General features: G+C 47.6%; 2 protein-coding genes across 4 annotated transcripts in view; both read right to left on the reverse strand.

The window, feature by feature from the left end:
• Positions 1 to 1,418: 1,418 nt before the first annotated feature.
• On the reverse strand, positions 1,419 to 7,194 carry fbxo30a (F-box protein 30a). Its single transcript, XM_062522108.1, has 3 exons — positions 7,006 to 7,194; positions 2,727 to 5,391; positions 1,419 to 1,755 (listed from the first exon to the last, which is right to left on the reverse strand). Exons 2-3 carry the CDS (start codon positions 5,346 to 5,348, stop codon positions 1,552 to 1,554), a joined length of 2,826 nt encoding a protein of 941 aa, XP_062378092.1. The 5' UTR covers positions 5,349 to 5,391; positions 7,006 to 7,194; the 3' UTR covers positions 1,419 to 1,551.
• A 9,448-nt stretch (positions 7,195 to 16,642) lies between these two features.
• Positions 16,643 to 17,500, reverse strand: part of shprh (SNF2 histone linker PHD RING helicase) — a 20,393-nt gene continuing 19,535 nt past the window's right edge. For all 3 annotated transcript variants that reach the window (XM_062522111.1, XM_062522110.1, XM_062522109.1), the window contains exon 30: positions 16,643 to 17,500. This exon is cut by the window's right edge and continues 1,299 nt beyond it. The gene's annotated coding sequence lies outside the window, so the exon portion shown is untranslated.

Here is a 17,500-nt window from a genome sequence, read left to right on the forward strand (position 1 = left end):
GTCTGGAGCAGAACCCCTGAAGACTACATGACCTTTCTACTAGTCTGCTAATCTGTAGCAGAGCGTCTGAAGGCCACATGGCCTCACTAGTCTGGGGCAGACGCCCAGCAGGCTACATAGCCTTGAGTCTCGTCTGGGTCTTCTTCTTCTCCCTTAACAGCCGTCCTCTGGCTACCTCTCTGATGGGGAGCCAAAAGCACTAGTTGTTGTAGACAGCATCGCGGAATACTGAAGACAGCTAACTGGAGAAGGTCGGTGGTCTTGGAGCAGTCAGTGGAAGACCAAAAAGGTTGCTAGTCCTGACAGGGCCACTTTGTAACAACATCAGCTGGTAGACAGGAAATGGGGGGCATGACAAGGACAAGATGTAGTTTGAAGGTCTTAGTTAGATAAACTGTAGGCACAGACCGAGCAGCGAGCTAAGGGGAGGAGAGTTTGGGGGGGGGGGGGGGCTTTCTCAGTGCTCACCACCACATAAGCTGATGCTGGAGTCACAAAAACAAACAAACGAAAACGAAATAATAACGGTAAACTTCATATCGAAAAATCCAGTAAAGTGCTAGGTGATTCTCTTGCCTCTAAACTGTATCAACTGTGTACTTCAAGTCAAGACACGAGAACTTTTGCAAGTTTTGGGGTTCCAAAACACCACAGGACCACAAAAAAATATCCATCAGGCAGACACAAAATTCAAATAAAACAGACCTACAGCACACTAATGATATATAATCTTTAAAAAAGAAAGAAAAACAGACATGGCTTCCTGATGTTTAGCCAGTCCACACATAAAATCCAACTTGACCAATGAGTCCACAACACAACACTGCCTTTGGACATTATAGTTTCCTTCTTAAAATTAATCGAAATAACCAAACTGAAAAATCCATGAGCTTTTCAGACTGAGGGTGCGTGTGTCTCAACACAAGCACTTATCAATCTTGGAGGCGGCTGCTACATGTGTTTGAATCACACCATGCAAGAGTATAAAACATTACAGTAATAATCGGCATGGCAGAGTTATTATTAAAGGATTCTGCCCAGCTCTAAAATCAAGTGTTTTCTTTTTTCTCTCTCTCTCTCCGTTAAGGCTCTGCTTTCTACTTCATTTATTGTTTTATTACTCATTTATTTTTCCGAGTCGGCACAGTATTTTCCTTACAAAAAATATAATATTTTTTTTTTTGAAACCTCAAAAAACGGCTATGTTTCTATTTACACATCCGCAGAGTGTCAGAGAAAAAAGTTCAGAACAATCTGCAGCCCACAGTCTGAGTTTTGTGCTGGCAGGAGAAAAAAATGAATCATGATGACGCGAGAGTAACTTGGAAGAGGACCGATGGAGCAGCGCTGGGCTTTTTGTTGCTTGGAGTGATGAAGTCCATGATATCGACCGCACGATTCTTTGCGTTTGTTAGAGTTCAGAAGATAGTGTTTGCGTCTGCGTGATGAATTGTTGCAACAGTTCAACCGGAGTGTTTGAATCTATGTGTTCGTGTGTGTGTGTGTGTGTGTGTGTGTGTTTATCTCTGCGTGTGTGTGTGTGTGTGTGTGTTATAACACTGGCTTGAGGACGGAGCGGAGCGAGCGTCCCTCGCGGGTCAGCTCGCGGGTGAAGCACATGCAGGGCAGGGGGATGGCCTCCTCGCGCCGCGCCACCGTGTTGTACTTGCACGTCTTCAGGTGGTCGGCCATGCTGGAGATGTTGGCAAACTTCCACTCGTTCACCGTGCCGAAGGCTGTGCTGAAGCGCCACACCTGAGGACCACAACAGCTCATATTAACCAACAATAAATAAATAAATAAATTAAAGCCTCAAGGTCTGTGCGTGTGTATTTGTGTGTGTGTGTGTGTGTGCCTACCCAAAGACTAAAAATAAAAAAACCCAAAGGGAACACTGGTCTGGAGCCAAGTACTCTATGAGATCTATCTATGAATGGCTATAGAACACTGGCTCTTGTCTCACCAAGTGGCCTGTGCGACTGCTAAGCTCAATAGCAGTTTGTCTTTTTATATGCGTCGTTTTAAGGAACACAATGAACTAATTCAATGACAAACAACATTCTTAGCCAAGAGGATTTAGCCTCCAGCCTGAGAACAACTAAATCTCGCATCTTAGTTATTACGTCACGTTTGATTTATTTATATTCCTTAACACACTTATAATACAAAGTTTTTTTTCACACATACACACAGAGACAGACAGACACACAAAAACACACACACACTGACACATACACACACTTAGGCCAGTGATATACTGCTTTTAGCAACAGATACAAACCATGTCTACCACACGTATCCAGCATCCGTTCAGTGTGTCTATTCTCGCACGTCTTCAAAACCTAACCTGACGTATCCACAGGATACATGCAATTATCATCTGAACTGCACGATAGTATTAGCACAGTACATGACCACACATGAGCATGCGAGAGCAGCCTTATCGACTTCTCTCAGCCTGTGCTCGTGTCGTGGAGAGCACTCCAGTAACACATGATGTAGTACCCGCTTAGAACTTGGGCAAAGTTTCCTTTACCATGCAGACGAGTGCACAACGTAGAACGTACCCCAACACTTGGTCAAAAAGCAAGTACAGTATATCCTTGGTTAGACAGACAGACAGACAGACTGACAGAGAGACAGAGAGACAGAGAGAGACAGACAGACAGACAGAAACAGACAGACAGACAGACAAACACACACACACACACACCACCGTACTCTACCTTTTCTTTGATCTGCCAGGAGTTGGAGCCGTTGGGCTGGCGCCCCTTCTGCCAGAGCAGCACCACCATGCCGCGGCCCTGCAGCAGGCTGGCGCACACGTCGCGCATGGTGTGGGAGACGCGCGACAGCTGGCACAGGCTGAAGCCGTCCAGGAAGCTGGCCACGTGCTGGAGCACCTCGAAGGGCAGCGTGCTCAGGTGGTCGCACGTGTTCCCGTACTGGCACGTCTTGCGCTTGGCGCCCACGCTCCCCCCGGGCGAGGGCAGCGGCGGCACGTTGAACTGGACGCCGAAGGAGCCCAGGTGGCGGTCGTGGACCACGCGCGAGCCCTGCACGGACGGGCAGAAGCGGCGCTGCGAGTACGTGCAGCCGTAGTACGCCAGCGGGCAGCGCTGCTCCATCCAGCCGTTGAGGCCGGCGTGGATGTCGCCGTGCACGTTCTTGAAGTGCGAGGAGAACTCGTCGCGGCGGAACAGCTGGCCGCACACGAAGGTGAACATGGAGCGCTGCTTGGTCTGGTAGCGCGCCACGCACTCCAGCACCAGGTCCAGCCGCAGCGTGTGGAACGGGCTCGGGTTGGACAGCTGCGGGCTGGCGTGGTCGCACGCCGACGCCGAGGCGATGTCGCCCACCATGGTGCTGGTGGCCAGGATGGCCGACGGGAAGGAGAAGGTCTGCGTGCCGAAGTCCATGCGGTAGCCGTCCACGAAGCGGCTGTCGGAGATGCCGCGGCCGCTCGGCGAGTCGCCCAGGCAGAAGAGCAGCGCCGCCGTGATCAGGTCGATGCCGTGCAGGCCCATGGGGTCGTCGGACACCTCCAGGTCCAGCGTGTCCACCGCCTTGTCCTCCATCTTGCTGCGGTAGCCCAGGCGGTAGCAGGGCACGGCGCGCCGCCCGTTGAAGTTGAACACGCCCTGGAGCACCTGGAGGCTGTGCAGCTTGCGCTCCAGCCAGCGGTCGGCACCGTCCGTCCCGCCGCCGACCGCCCCTTCCCCGTTGACTGGCGGCCCGACGGCCACCGCCGCGCCCTCCAGCTCCTCGGCCGCCTCCGCCACCAGCGGCTGCAGCTCCACGTCCTCCAGCTCCTCCCCCACCACCAGCGGCGGCAGCTCGGCCTCGTCCACCTGGAGCTCCCCGTCCTCCACCACCACCAGCGGCTGGAGCGCCTCGTCCAGATCCAGTCCCAGGTCGTCCGCCTCCACCACCACCAGCGGCTGCAGCAGCCCCTCCCCGTTCCTGTACAGCCCTTCCCGGTCCTCCTCCGCCGTGCCGTGGTGGTGGCTTAAAGGGAGGGCCCTCTGGTCCGGATGAGGGAGCGCCTTCTGCACTGGCAGCGATAAGCACGGGACGGAGAAGGTGGCGTGGTGGGCTATGGCCGGCTCCACCACCACCACGGGCCTGGAGTGGAGCACCACCTCGGCCTGGTGGTCGGACGAGCCGTTCTGCCCGCCGGCCTGCAGCCTGTGTTGGCTCCGCCGGTGGTGGTGGTGGAGGGCCCCTCGGCTCTCCGGGCGGTGGAAGCCGTTGCACAGGGGCCTCTCCTTCCGCCGGGACTTGACGCACTGCGTCTCCCGCCCCTCGTCCGCGTCGCCGTCCCGTCCGTCCACGATGACCTCGACGGCCTTGCCGAAGCCGTTGTGGCTCTCCCAGCTCATGCCGTTGGCGTGGTTGAGGTCCGCCCCTCCCACGGCCCCCAGCTCGCACTCCGAGTCCGAGTCGCCGTCCTTCATCTCCACGTTCTCCACGACGTCCTTGCTCCCGCCGCCCAGCCGCCGCTCGCCGTTGAGCTCCCCCGCGGGGTGGCGCGTGCCGTTGCGCGGCTCCTTGTCGGCCAGGCTGTCCATGAGCAGGTCGATCTCCTTGTTGGCGTTGGTCAGGATGTCCAGCGCCGCCGCCAGGCTCCGGCTGGTCTCCACCGAGGCCTTGTAGAGCTCGCTGTACGACTCCTGCTGCATGTCCATCAGGCCGCGCGTCAGCTCCACCGACGAAGGCCTCGGAGTCTGCTGCTGCTGATGTTGTTGAAGTTGCTGCTGCTGCTGCTGCTGCTGCTGCTGCTGTTGTTGTTGTGGCGGCTGCTGCTGCTGGTGGTACTGAAGGGGCTGTTCCTGGATCAGCGGCTGGGGCTGGCCCTCGTCCTTGACCGCTCTGGTGACGGTGGTGGTGACGCGGAGCGACTCCAGCAGCATGCGCTGGTCCTGCAGCGCCAGCGCCATGTCCAGCTGCTCCACGGGCTCCGCCTCGTTGCCGCCGCCGCCGAAGCCGTCGCTACCGACGCCGGCGCTAACGCCCCCGCAGCTCAGGTGCTCGTAAGACTTGTGGTCGGCGTAGCTGACCGGCCAGCGGTTCCACTCCATGGTGCAGCACACCACGCTGGCCGGGCAGGTGCTCAGGTGCTCGGCCAGGCGCCCGCGGGGCAGCGTGAACGGGCAGCCGAAGCCGCTGTTCAGGCAGGGCACCCGCTCCAGCGGGCAGAGCAGCCGGTGCTCGCCGGCCTTGCAGGAGTGGTAGACGGCGCCGCACACCAGCGGGCAGCCCATCAGGTCGCACGAGGCCCCCGGCTCCGGCCGCGTCATGCACCTCCGGTTCACGCATGTCAGGCAGTGGGGGTGCAGCTCCTCCATCTGGGAGTCTGGTCAGCTTCAAATGAAAGGCCGCTCACTGTTCCTGGAGAGGGGCCAGGCATTAAGGGACAAAGAATAAATGTTACTGTGAGAGAGGGGGGGTGGGGGAAACACGTTGCTATGATATGAACATTGCATGAATGATTTGTTGTTGCTGGAATGTCTTTCTAATATTTTATCCATGGCAGCATTTGAGAACAGGCGGCAGGGATTTCTAGTTGACCCAATTTTATGGGGCTGAAATTCGAAAGAGCTTATGCCGGGTAGCTGCGGGAATCCCCTTCCAAGTCTTAAAAAAAGCTGCACGGCCTCATGCTCTGCCATGCCGCTGTGTGTTTACAAAGTTATAACTCTCAGTTGCAGTTGCCACACAACATTTCACAACACACGGCTTAAATTGCACAGTCACGCCTGTACCTCGAAGACGGCGAGGGGGGCAATATTAGTCTTAAAAGCCCGGCTCACTGTGTGACAAAGCCACGAGTGGTACTGAGCAGCAGAACATGATATTTCAACGGTGTCGGTGTGATCGTAGAAATGACACGAGGGGCATACTCGCGTTTCGTCTGACACATGCCCCTGTCTAGACACAACTTAATGACAAAATGACTGGACAAATACTGGACTGGATAAACAACAATCTGAGCACAATGCATACAAATACAACATATCCGGTTTGGTTAAAGAAATGCATTGTCATGTAACATGATGTAGCCTACACACATGCACTAACGTTGACAGATATATTTAGAAAGCTTAAACGTCGAAATGAACGTTCACCACATACATACAAATGTCTAAGGTAAAATTGAATCAACACCTAACATGACAGTACAGTCCAAGCAAAGGGACTGACAAACAATGCAAGTGAACAAGAGAATTGTCAAACAGGGAATGCACGGTTGCTATTTTCGTCACGTGATTAGACATGCAAAACAAGTCACTGCGGCGCAACTTTGTTGGGATACAAATCTTGGCGAGTAGATTAAGGTTACAGTTGACGTATTCTGAGTTGGCACTGACTTTCCCAACTTTGTTAAACCTACTAAAGTACTTGACAAGATTTTCTTACAAACGGCGCTAACTGGTTGATCACATTGTTAGCGAAAACACTCAAAGATTCAAGAGGCTGTCTTGTTAACAAACATCACATTCAAAAGAATTTTGAGATTTAAGATCGCAAAAGCTACCCTGACCCAACTGTGACCGGTTGTGTCATCGTACCCCACATAAGACTAGGATGTTTGCAACGTTACAGCAGCAAGTGCAGAGAATGTCTTTATTTAGATGTTGCTGGATCACTGCTGCCAGTCCGCTAGCTAACAAGTCTGCTAGCCGGATGGCGACATAGTTTATTGATACTGCAAGTGAACATTAGCAACTTACGAAATACTCAACGATAGCTAAGAGTATAATGATAAAAAACAACTTTGAACAAGTTACATTATTTGACATGTTACATTTCACAAAGTGCAACTAACGAACCAGGTAGCTAATCTACTGACAAAAGCAGACAAGGCAGCTATCTATCGCCACTGAGATTGTGCCCAAACTTTGATTCCTGCTAACTGGCTACCTTAGCTCAATAGCAAGCTAGCTAATTCTCAAGCTAATCTTTATCCGACACAGAATGCCGACTAACTCGCCAGTTTCTTACCGTGATTGTGTGACACGCTTGTTTGTAGAAACGACAGAATTATTTCGTATCTAATCGTTAGGATTTAATGTGCAACGGTGTTGCAACACCGCTAATGGAAGCTGTACACTTATGTCTATGTTACTTATCAATCTCCTCCGTTGTTTTCCACGTCTCTCACTGATGTGATAAACCTAGCAAAGTTGTTCGTTAGCGGTACCTCCCGTCGCCTTTGTATTGCGTCATGGCTCACTTGACGAAACCAACTTAGCCAACTAAACTGCGACAAAGCAATAGCATAGCCACAGCACAACACTGTGCAACCCTTAGTACACCATAGTTTAACAAGACTTCCTTTGATCTTTCGTCATTCTTTTAGAATAGGGTTAGTGAGCGTGCGTCCTCCTGAGGGTTATGGCAGCCTCAGTTATCACCCTAATTGGCTATGAACTCATTCACAGTTTCTTTTAAATCACTCAGTCTAATTCAGTAGGCTATATCCAGAGAGGGTTAGTAGCCTAATGGAGGATCTTTGCTATATCCTTTGACAAACTGGATTGGGTCAAAAAGGTGAGAATAGAGAACTAAATGAATACAAATCAATCAATGTCCTATCAAAGATCTTTATTATGTCCCAGTGGTATTGTACATCAGGCTTTATGAAATAGATAGAAACAGGCCTAGGCCTACATCACTTGGCTGTGTGTGGGATGTTGATGCAGAATTGTGATTTTCAGGAAAAACTGTACAAAAGGTTTAAAATGAAACAAAATATTTTTTTTTATTCCACTTGTTTCATCTTGTCTATCTCTGTAAGCGTGTCATATCATGCATGACCCCTCAAAACTGAGGGGTTCATTATGTACAATGAAATCTGCTTGTGTGTGTGTGTTTCACGAAGCCACCTCTGACAGGTGGTGTATGTTGGACAGGGTGAGCTGGGCATCATTGGGAGGGTAGGAGCGCCTACTCCTGAGCCAGAGTCGGACAAAAACTCCTGTTACCAGTAGTAGTACAAGCAGTAGGCTTCCAAGCACCACACTCTCTAAAGAGATAACGGTCTTGCTGTCTGAAAAACACAACACACGCATACATCACGCACACATCACAAATTGCAGTCACCATAGGATATGGTTTCATGTGGGAACAGAACTAGCCTACCACTTAGTTTTAAAACTTCAGAATAAACTTTTGAAGGATCCAACATGTGATGTTCCTCAAAAGTTTTAATCAATATTGATGCCAGCAACATTTTTTGTTTTTAATTTTGTTAAATCCAGCATTAATTTCTCTACAGTTGGGAAGCAACTCACTCAGACCACTGTGGTCACTGTTGGCTAGCAGTCTTTTGATTGGTCCATAAGATACTGTATGAGACATGGTGACATCTCTGCGTGTTCTGCTTGATGCTTCTTCTCCAGAGCAGTTCTATAGAAAAGCAAAGTTCACCAAACAACTGATATTTGTCAGAGGCTGATCAAAAAGTCAAAAACAAATTCATTCAACAAGAGCAGGCCAACATTTCATGTAAAAATGAAAAATAGGAATCACTTCTTAGTTGTAAAATCTCAGAATCTGACTATGTGATACACAAAAGTAAGATACGGTATGGTATGTGTTATATTATATTATGGTATGTATCTTAATTGGGCTTCATTGTTGTAAATTTGATTATTTTCTGAGAAAGACCAGACAGGATGCTCACTGGCTGGCAGACCCCTGCAGGGCTGGGGCAGATTTGAACGTTGCAGTGGAGGAAGACATCAGTGTAGGAGCTTCCCACAAACTTGAACATTTGGATCCTGAACATGGCCTCTGGTCCTTGACCATTCTTCAACACATCCAGGGTAGATTCACTTGCTGGGACAGGGCAACTGCAGAGAAGAGAATATCCAACAGTTCAAACAACCGTCACCAGACACACGATACACTTGTGGCCAGACACAGCAGCTTCCACAGACCTCAGGTACAAAAGACATCAGCCATCGTAACACACAACACATACACCAGACACAACAAATATACACAGGTCAATCAAGGACAACAGGTGTTAGCAAGAGCTGACATTTCGCATAGGCTACCTATTTCCCATACATCAAATGCAAAAAATATTCACACTCCAATGACATATGTCTCATCAACTTTGTGTAGGCCAAACCTCACATTTCAGTTTCATACAGCCTGTACTTTATGGTGTAGGTACATAGTGAGTTAAATGTTAACATTGTTTTTCATTGCAGTGATAAAAACATTTTCAAAAACATGTTGTGAAAGCTTAAGCAATAGACTGTGGACACCTATATCAACTAGTCCAGCAGTGTCACAGATTGGGCAATACCCTCACTGAGTAGAGTTCACGGCAGTTAACAGAACAACAACGCACTGAGTAATGTAGGGTCCCGAGTCTCTGAACAGACACGGCAGGCTATTTCTTGGCCATGCCCTTACAGGCCCAGCAAGGCTCGCTTGGGCCGTCAAGGACATACACAGCTGTTAGGCTGAAATGCATATGGCAGGAGGGGATAGGTCACATGACACACACGCCACTGACGTTTTGTTCCCGGCTTGCCTAGCAACCCCACTGCATGCGACATGTTTCAACAACATCCTCCGAGTGAGCAGATGACAAGTGGGATTTAAAAAACCCGTCAGTAACCGGAATAGCTTCATGACTACTACGTGCACGTATGCGTGCGTTGTGCATTGTGCACGGGCACTGACCTCTCGTGGATGAATGAGTACTGTATGTTACTGTAGGGGTCACTGGTTGGTGTGGCCCAGCACCTTTCCAGATGCAGCGTCAGATGAGCTGGTATCTGAAATAAAGGGGGAATGAGAGAAGTGTGAGAGAGAGCGAGGGGAAGAGAGAGAGTGCGCCCCCAACAGATGGTCAGGGAGCAAAACAGTCACGGACCCAGAGAAAGTGACTGACTCAGTGGGTAAGAATTTGTGCTGAGTCATTTTGATGCGCCCTTTGAGTCTGACAGTGTGTGTGTATGTATGTGTGTGTGAGCGTTTGTGTGTGAGGAAGAGAGAAAACAGAGAGTCTGAGATAATCACAGATATTACTGGTAACACCATCAGAACCCTTACATGGCCATAAACTCAACTGTACTGTACCTCCAGTACTCCATGCTAGCTTTGAAATGTCAGTCACAAAAATAACCACATCTACAGTGACCACTTGGTTCATATTCTTCTCCAGTTGTTCTTTCTGAAAGCCTCAGCTGCTCATATTTCAGGTTTCCATCCAAAATCGTATCAACATGAAATTCCACTAAATGCCTTCCAAAACCTTTATAGATATATAAGTTCTTCACTTCAGTGTAATTGAAGGAAACTACTAAATTGTGGAGGTGTTTCCAGGAGATCTGGGATCAAATGACCAGTCACAGGTCTTCCCTCGAACATGAGCTTTTCCCCCACTGAGTGAGTGGAGGCCCACAACCCTTCAAAGAACACTATACTACACAGGCCATGGTAGAATCAGAGTAGAATGTGTTGTTGTATACAAGCATGAAAACCCACACAATATCAGTATCATGATCTTGTAAGACCACTGATACATACAGTATGTTCATATGTCATACATTTCATGAGGAATTCAGTTAATGATAACGCAGACTGTCAAAGAGTGGCATCAGAATGAATGAAATGTGCATCTAATGACTCTGTTACTCTGTGACAAAGTCTGTAATAGAATCTCAGTGTTTGTGTGTGTGTGCAGGAGAGAGAGAGAGAGGAGGGGACACTGCTACCGAAGGACAGGGAGCAGAGACACCTGACCCAGGTGCTCATGTTACGTCTCTAATCACAGACTGGGTTTGTTTACCTTTGCCGGCAGCACTGAGGTCAGAGAATAGAGTGTGCTTTTGCGTCCGAAACAGATGCTTATCGCCTTATCACGCTTTGTGGGGAAACAGATAGCCGCTCCTTACTGTATCAGATGCCCAATCTGTCACTCTCGGAAAGAGCATTCAAGCTTGACCCCACAGAAAACCCCTTTGAGGAGCCATACCTACAGTATCTACAGTAGCCTACATGGCTGCAATCAGCTGCATCCCTTTACGCTGAAGAAGGATGCAACATAGAACGCAAATGGAAAGATGGAACACTTTCCGTATTGCATTTGCTGCCAGCTGCCAAAAGATTTACAGCTGAAAAAAAGGGGCTGGGATGAAAAATATTTTATAAAGTTTAATTAAAACGCTAAAATGGCTCTACAAAGAAGATTCTGGACCTTGAGGATTTTGCCTCCGAGGCTGAGCACAATAATCCATCACAGAGAGTGCTTTGGGAAGAAGTGAAAATGTGACCAACCATAAATACTTTGACATAGATATTGTCGTCAAGTCCAAGGGAGGGCACTGTAGTCCATTTATCCTGGAAGTCCTGGTCTTTATACAGCATCATGGCCACAGAGAAGTTGCCATCCTCCGTGTTCAATGTGATGGTCCTGAGGGGAGAAAACATCTGGAATGCCATTTTGGTCTCCTTGCAGAATGTAGTTTTCATTAAAAAGCTTTACTTTAGGAGAGTCAATTAAAAAAAAAAAAAAAAAAAATTCTTGCAAAATCATGTTTTTAATTAAAATGCTTATTATGACTGAAGGCAGAATGGTATTTATCAATATTTGAGAATTTATGGTGGGAAATGGCCAAACACTGAAAAATGTGCTGCTCTCGTCCTTTCCTCTACTCTATATCCAGTCAGCGTTTCACTGACACTAGGCACTCAGATCACTGATTTTGAGCGTCAAGCTGAGAAATCCCAGAGAAAGAGCAAGTCTGTAGTGCTGCTCGAAAGAGCCGTTGGGGAGGACTGGCCTAATTAAGACAGAGTTTTGGACACATTTCAAGCAGAAAAAAAATCCTATGGCCCCACATTATTTTGAGTAGCCTTTGGGTTCTTGCCACTTAATTAATTTGTTATGATTAATAGTCATTAATTAGTTAATCACAGTGTAAGTAAGGTTAGGATGAGTAATAATGGAATATGACCATGGTGTAACACTTCGGCTGACGGTCGGGCAACTTACCTGACGTCCACTCGGACCATGTTCTCACCGTTGGGCTGCTGGACCATATAATTGACAGGGTAACGGCACCCAAAGGTGATGTTGACATAACTCCTGGTGATGATGTCTGAATTGTTGTTGTGTATGGTGTTAATGAACATGATGTTTGTGTCATCTGAGACCTGTGTGGGGAAAGAGAAATGTTCACAGACAAACTTTAAAAGGTCCCTGTATGGTCAAGGTCGTTTCCAGGGCTACCGGATCTCTTTGTGTCTGAGCTTGTGTCTGTGTCGTCAGAGAACAAGGCAGTAGTGTGGCATCATAAAGCTTTAAACTTCAAACCATCCTTGTTGCCTCCTTTTCCTCTCCTTTCTTTCCCACCCTCTCACACACCTTTGTTATTCAGACTCTAAGGACATGAGAAACACAGACATGGGACATTGACTTTGACAATGCCATAAACTCCATAATGTCCCTCTGCAGACCCTATCGAGGCCCCTGGTCATTCCATGACTGTCTTTCATACGACCTGGAGATTTTTATGGCACACCTGTAAATACTCCCCTCATAATCACCCCCTTCACTCCCCTTTACCAGTGCCCGGTATGCTGACCACTACTGGACACGTAACCAAAAACATAAAGATCTCCAGAGCATTTGATATATGTGTAGCCTTATGTGTAGCCCCTTTTGCATGAAACGATGCAACACATTTCCTTAGTAATTGATGACTTTAGGTATGGCGAGAAAATTGTATGTGTTTTAACTTCTAGATGACTTTGAAAGTACAATATTGTGCATAGTAAAACAAACCAAAAGAAATGTATTGCTGCAATTTTTTTCTTCTTTTTCTTCCATCTTACTTCACTAAGATTCAGCCCAAAGCAGGTTTACTGGCATGCACAAGACTGGTATGCTAAAGCCTTGTAAAAGTCTGCGCATGAGGAAAGGGGAGGGGGGGGATTTGTCTGGCCCCCCCTTAGTTCCACACAGCTATGTTAACCTTTTGCTGGCTTTACAAGAAATGCCTGCATGTGTGACGAGCAAGAGGGTCTCAAGGACCCTCCTGCTCTCAAGGACAGATTTATGCCTGGCTGCTAGAGAAAGAGAGAGAGAGGGGGAGAGAGAGAGAGAGAGAGATGATGATGATGAAGGGAGAAAGAGAGGGAGGGAGGGAGAGATGGATGGTGAGCGGGAGAGACCCTGGTCCCAGTAGTGCTTAACTCACTGTATGAGCTGACCACTGCGGGCAGGTGGCACCATGCGGCCAGAGTGGCTGAGTTACGGTGCGGGCCATTCAGCGAGCCTGAGAACACCACTCATCATTCCCATATAAATCAGGGTAATTTAGAGCCGGGCCGCGACTACTGACCCTCCCCAGTGGCTCTCATGGCCGCCTGGACCTAACAGCACTCTCCCCAATCTCAGCCGTGAGATACACCCGTCAACTCTCGCTCTCTCCTGCTCCTCTTACATGGCGAACGACTCGCCGTGACTCTCACTTTCCAGTCCCGAGGGGAACATACACCACTCAGCTCACTCACTCTCGCAGTCCACTGAGGGGTTGCGCAGGCCCATCGACTGCCATGGGAAAATACATCCATCAACTCCCTCTCTCCTCTTCATGTTAAAGGGAAAGATACACCTCCAGACATGTACTCTATGGAGGACGATACAATTTAACCCACACTCCGTCCCCTCAGGAGAGAAATACCCTCCTCAGCTCCCCCTCTCTCTCACTCAGTGTTAGGACACGCTCATCAACTCCCAGTCACTGCTGTTCATGGGTTAAAAAAAAAGCCAGCCACCCACACCATCTCCCCAAAGGATTGATATAAACTGCTTAAGTCTGCCCGTGCCAAAATACTCTTCCTAACCTCTATCCAGCCAAGATCTGTTGTCTTCAAAAATACACTCTGCTAACGTCTCCAGGCGATTCACATAAAAATAAATAGCACTTGAACAGATCCCTTTTCCACTAAACCCTAAAAATGTAATCCCCCATCTCCTTTGGCATGGAATAGTTCAAGAGGTTTTACTGTGAACTGGACCTGCAGCAATCTGTTTAGCTCAGACCACAGTCTGATTTACTGTGTGAGGGAGACTTTCACTGGAGGCGTACAAAGACTCGTACAGTAGTTTGTCTTCATGTTGTTGGTTCTAAATGTCTTCTTTTACGATCAAGTGTTGTTCCAGTGGAATATACGATGCTACACACGTCTTGTTGTTAAGAGACCAGCCCCTCACAGTAGTCACACACTCCACTATGTGTCCTTGGTCTAGCAGTCAAGTTTTAGTGACCATATAAATTATTTTAAATGTCTAACGTATGATATGGGCATTTTATTTGGTAAGAAGAATATTTACTGTGAGCGTTCCACAGTCTGTGAGGTTTGTCTTGATACTGAAGACATAGTTGTCACCAATCTGCACCCCCCGACACTCTGGGTCATTCAGGTGTAAATCCCAAACCTGTGGAAAAGAGCCAAGAGAAACAATGGGAGTGTTTACCTTAATTGAATAAAAGGTCATACAGTATGACATAACATAACACAGTCCATTAGGCATAATTATGGTCTAATACTCTGGAATGCTGTTCATGCATCCTGAGACATTTGCTGTGAATTAGAGTACTGATGCGATGAGAGTTTCTCACTTACATAAACAGGAGGGACTTTATTGAGGAAGAAAGAACTGGGGATGATCACTTCAATCTGGTCATTGGTGCAAATGACTGTCTCATTCAGATCTAAATAAGCACAGGGGAACAGGACAATCTGGATGTAGAACACAAAGATTGTCCTCACTGCATAAAACATGCAATACCACCCCCCACCCATAATTACAATTCACACTTCTTAGATATTAGACAAAGGCAAATCTATAAAATCAGATCTCAGCTATACATGCTCAGATCTAGGTAGAATAATAAAGCAAAATGAAACATTCAGCTTTGAGAGGTAAGAAAAATCACAGATGATCTGTCTCTAAGACAATGAAGAACATATATGGGCAGTTAATAAATAATACTGACCTAAATCCAATTTGCACAAAAGATGGCGGGCACTCCTGAAAACATCCTGCCTTGTTAAACCGGCCAGATTAAAAGCAGCATAATAAAATTAAGTTTAAAGAAACTAGAACTTGAGGTTGATTGAGAATGCATGCCTTTCACCATGACAAGTTATCCTTTGTTTTTTTTATTGCAGAAACCTACTCAGTCCCATACTCTTATCTTCATTTCTCAACATCACCTAGTTTCATGTGAACCTTGTTTCCAACATCACCAACATGCAACATCCGCATGCTGGCTTCCAAATGACAGTGGCATTTCTACTGAAAGTCATTAATATCACAAATGGAAAGACCCTAATGGTGCTGTGATGGCTTCACAAACCCTTCAAATGACAAACATCATCACCACTATGGTTGTGTTTTCATTTCTTCTGGCAGGAAAAGAGGGATTGATGAACATCAGCAGACTCACCTTCTTCTTCTCCCTCTGGCTGCGCAGCAGATCCTGCTTAGATAGAAATCCAGGAGATTTGGAATCACAGTGAACACTGACCAGCCCCTTCCAACAGAACTCCAGAAGCCACAACATCTACAGGGCATGCAGCAGTGACCGTCTACCAGACTACCATCACCAGCTCCTCCGGCCGAGGGGGGGAGGGGGGGGAACGAGAACAAGCAGCAGGACAGTAGTGGACTCACCTTCCATCTCTTGCTCCAGCTGTGCAGACGACACTGATATCCTAAGAGCCAGAAGGCATCCCGCCAGAGCAAGTGTGACGAGAGTCATCCTCAAAGACCAGACTCTTCCCTTCTCACCTCTTGCTCTCTTTCTGTCTACCTGTCCGTCGTTCCTTCTTCTCCCTTTTAAAAGGTCTTCTCACACTTCCTGTCTACCTAAGCTTACTTCTTTCTCTTTCAAGTCTACCACTCTCTGGATCTCTCGCTCTCTCTTATCCGTTCTCCACCTCAAAGAGCAGTCGACTCCCTCCTTCTGGCTCCCTCAGCCTCAGTGTCGGGTGGAGTGGGGAGCCCCTTGTCCAGCCTTAAAACAGCAGCCTGAATGATGTTCCCCCCTAACAATGAGATTCCTCGCATGAATAGTGGGAGCCAGGGGGAGTCCAAGGTAACAGAGCTCCACCAGGAGCAGCTTAATGGAGAGGAGTGGAGGGGTGGTGGGGGGGCCAAAATAAAAACGACGGGGTGACAATCAAAAGGGGCGTCGCTGCTCCTCCTCACGCCTGGGTCACTCGCCAGTCCAACAAATCTACCACCAGCCCTCTGCTCAGCATGCATGGGGCAGGCATCATATTGGGGGGTGGTGGTCTTTTTTTGTGGGCCCTTTTTGTCTGCAAGGGCTTTAAAAAAAAACCACACAGGAGCAAGACCAACGCTTTTGTTTTTTTTTTACTATTGCGGGAAGCACAGCCACAAGCATGAAAAGAAGTCCTGAAACTGAGTCAAGGGTAGCTCGCTGGCAAGAGGAACACATAGGGGTGTGTAAGAGAGAGGTGAAGGTTAGAAGAGATGGAATGAAAACAGATCACAAAACCACAGATATTTTGATGATCTTAATGTCATACGTATTCGGACCGGGAAAACAACACAGTGACGAGAGTCTGAGACATCTTACAATTCCAATTTACCCCAAATTTATTGGTAAATTACAAAGTTACGCATTCATTGAAAATAAAATAAAAGTAAAATCCACCTTCACAGTACATGTTCAGTGTAATGTGTAAAGCATGGAGCATCTGGGTGACACTTAACTGTAACATCATCTAGCACGGAATAGAAGTCATACAAGTGGAAGGTGCTTTCCATCTCAAGCTTGGTCGATCATTCAACTAGTTGCACTGCCTGTACACCAGGTTCAACAGAATGAATTTCAGGCAAGTAGAGAGGCAAGTCTGTTCATTTGGTCATGATTACTGTATATCAAACACCATAATTAAATAGCATTTCCAAATATTATCATTACAATCTAAGACATGTCTAGGTTATACATTATGTGATCTGTACTCCTGTATCACAAGGTCATGATGTAAAACATCTACAAAGTGTTGGAAAATGGTGATAAAGAGATAGCTGAGATTCCAGTGTGGTATTGCTGGTATTTGTGTTATTGTTGTAGTTCTTGTTATTGTTGTTTCTGAAATGACAGTCATAGAGATATAGCTGCATGAAGCCCTTGCCTGTTCCTCTGTATTCATCCCCTGACAACATCTCCTGGTGGAAAACATGTCTCCATTCCCCCTTTCCCGCTTTTAACGAGACCTCTTTTACGGGAGCCGTTTCTTTGCTCACAGTGAATCATGCGGCCCCTTTTTCTGGGGTGTTTTTTTTCTGTTGTTTGTTTTTGTCTTGCAAATCAGAACTGCTAAAACACAGGTCTGGCTCCCGTTTGAGCGGCCGGCCCTCTAGACAGCCGCTGAGCGATGCTACAGACCAAAGCGGGAGAGAAGACTCTTCAAAGCCTCGTCTAGC

The sequence above is a fragment of the Sardina pilchardus genome, chromosome 20 (genome assembly GCF_963854185.1).
Source record: "Sardina pilchardus chromosome 20, fSarPil1.1, whole genome shotgun sequence".
Classification (NCBI taxonomy): domain Eukaryota; kingdom Metazoa; phylum Chordata; class Actinopteri; order Clupeiformes; family Clupeidae; genus Sardina; species Sardina pilchardus.

Excerpts from the sequence above, each read along its gene's own strand:
- fbxo30a (XM_062522108.1), bottom strand. The coding sequence starts at position 5,348 with ATGGAGGAGCTGCACCCCCACTGCCTGACATGCGTGAACCGGAGGTGC. Across the intron at positions 1,756-2,726 it reads CCTGGCAGATCAAAGAAAAG|GTGTGGCGCTTCAGCACAGC; the intron begins GTAGAGTACGGT and ends TGTGGTCCTCAG.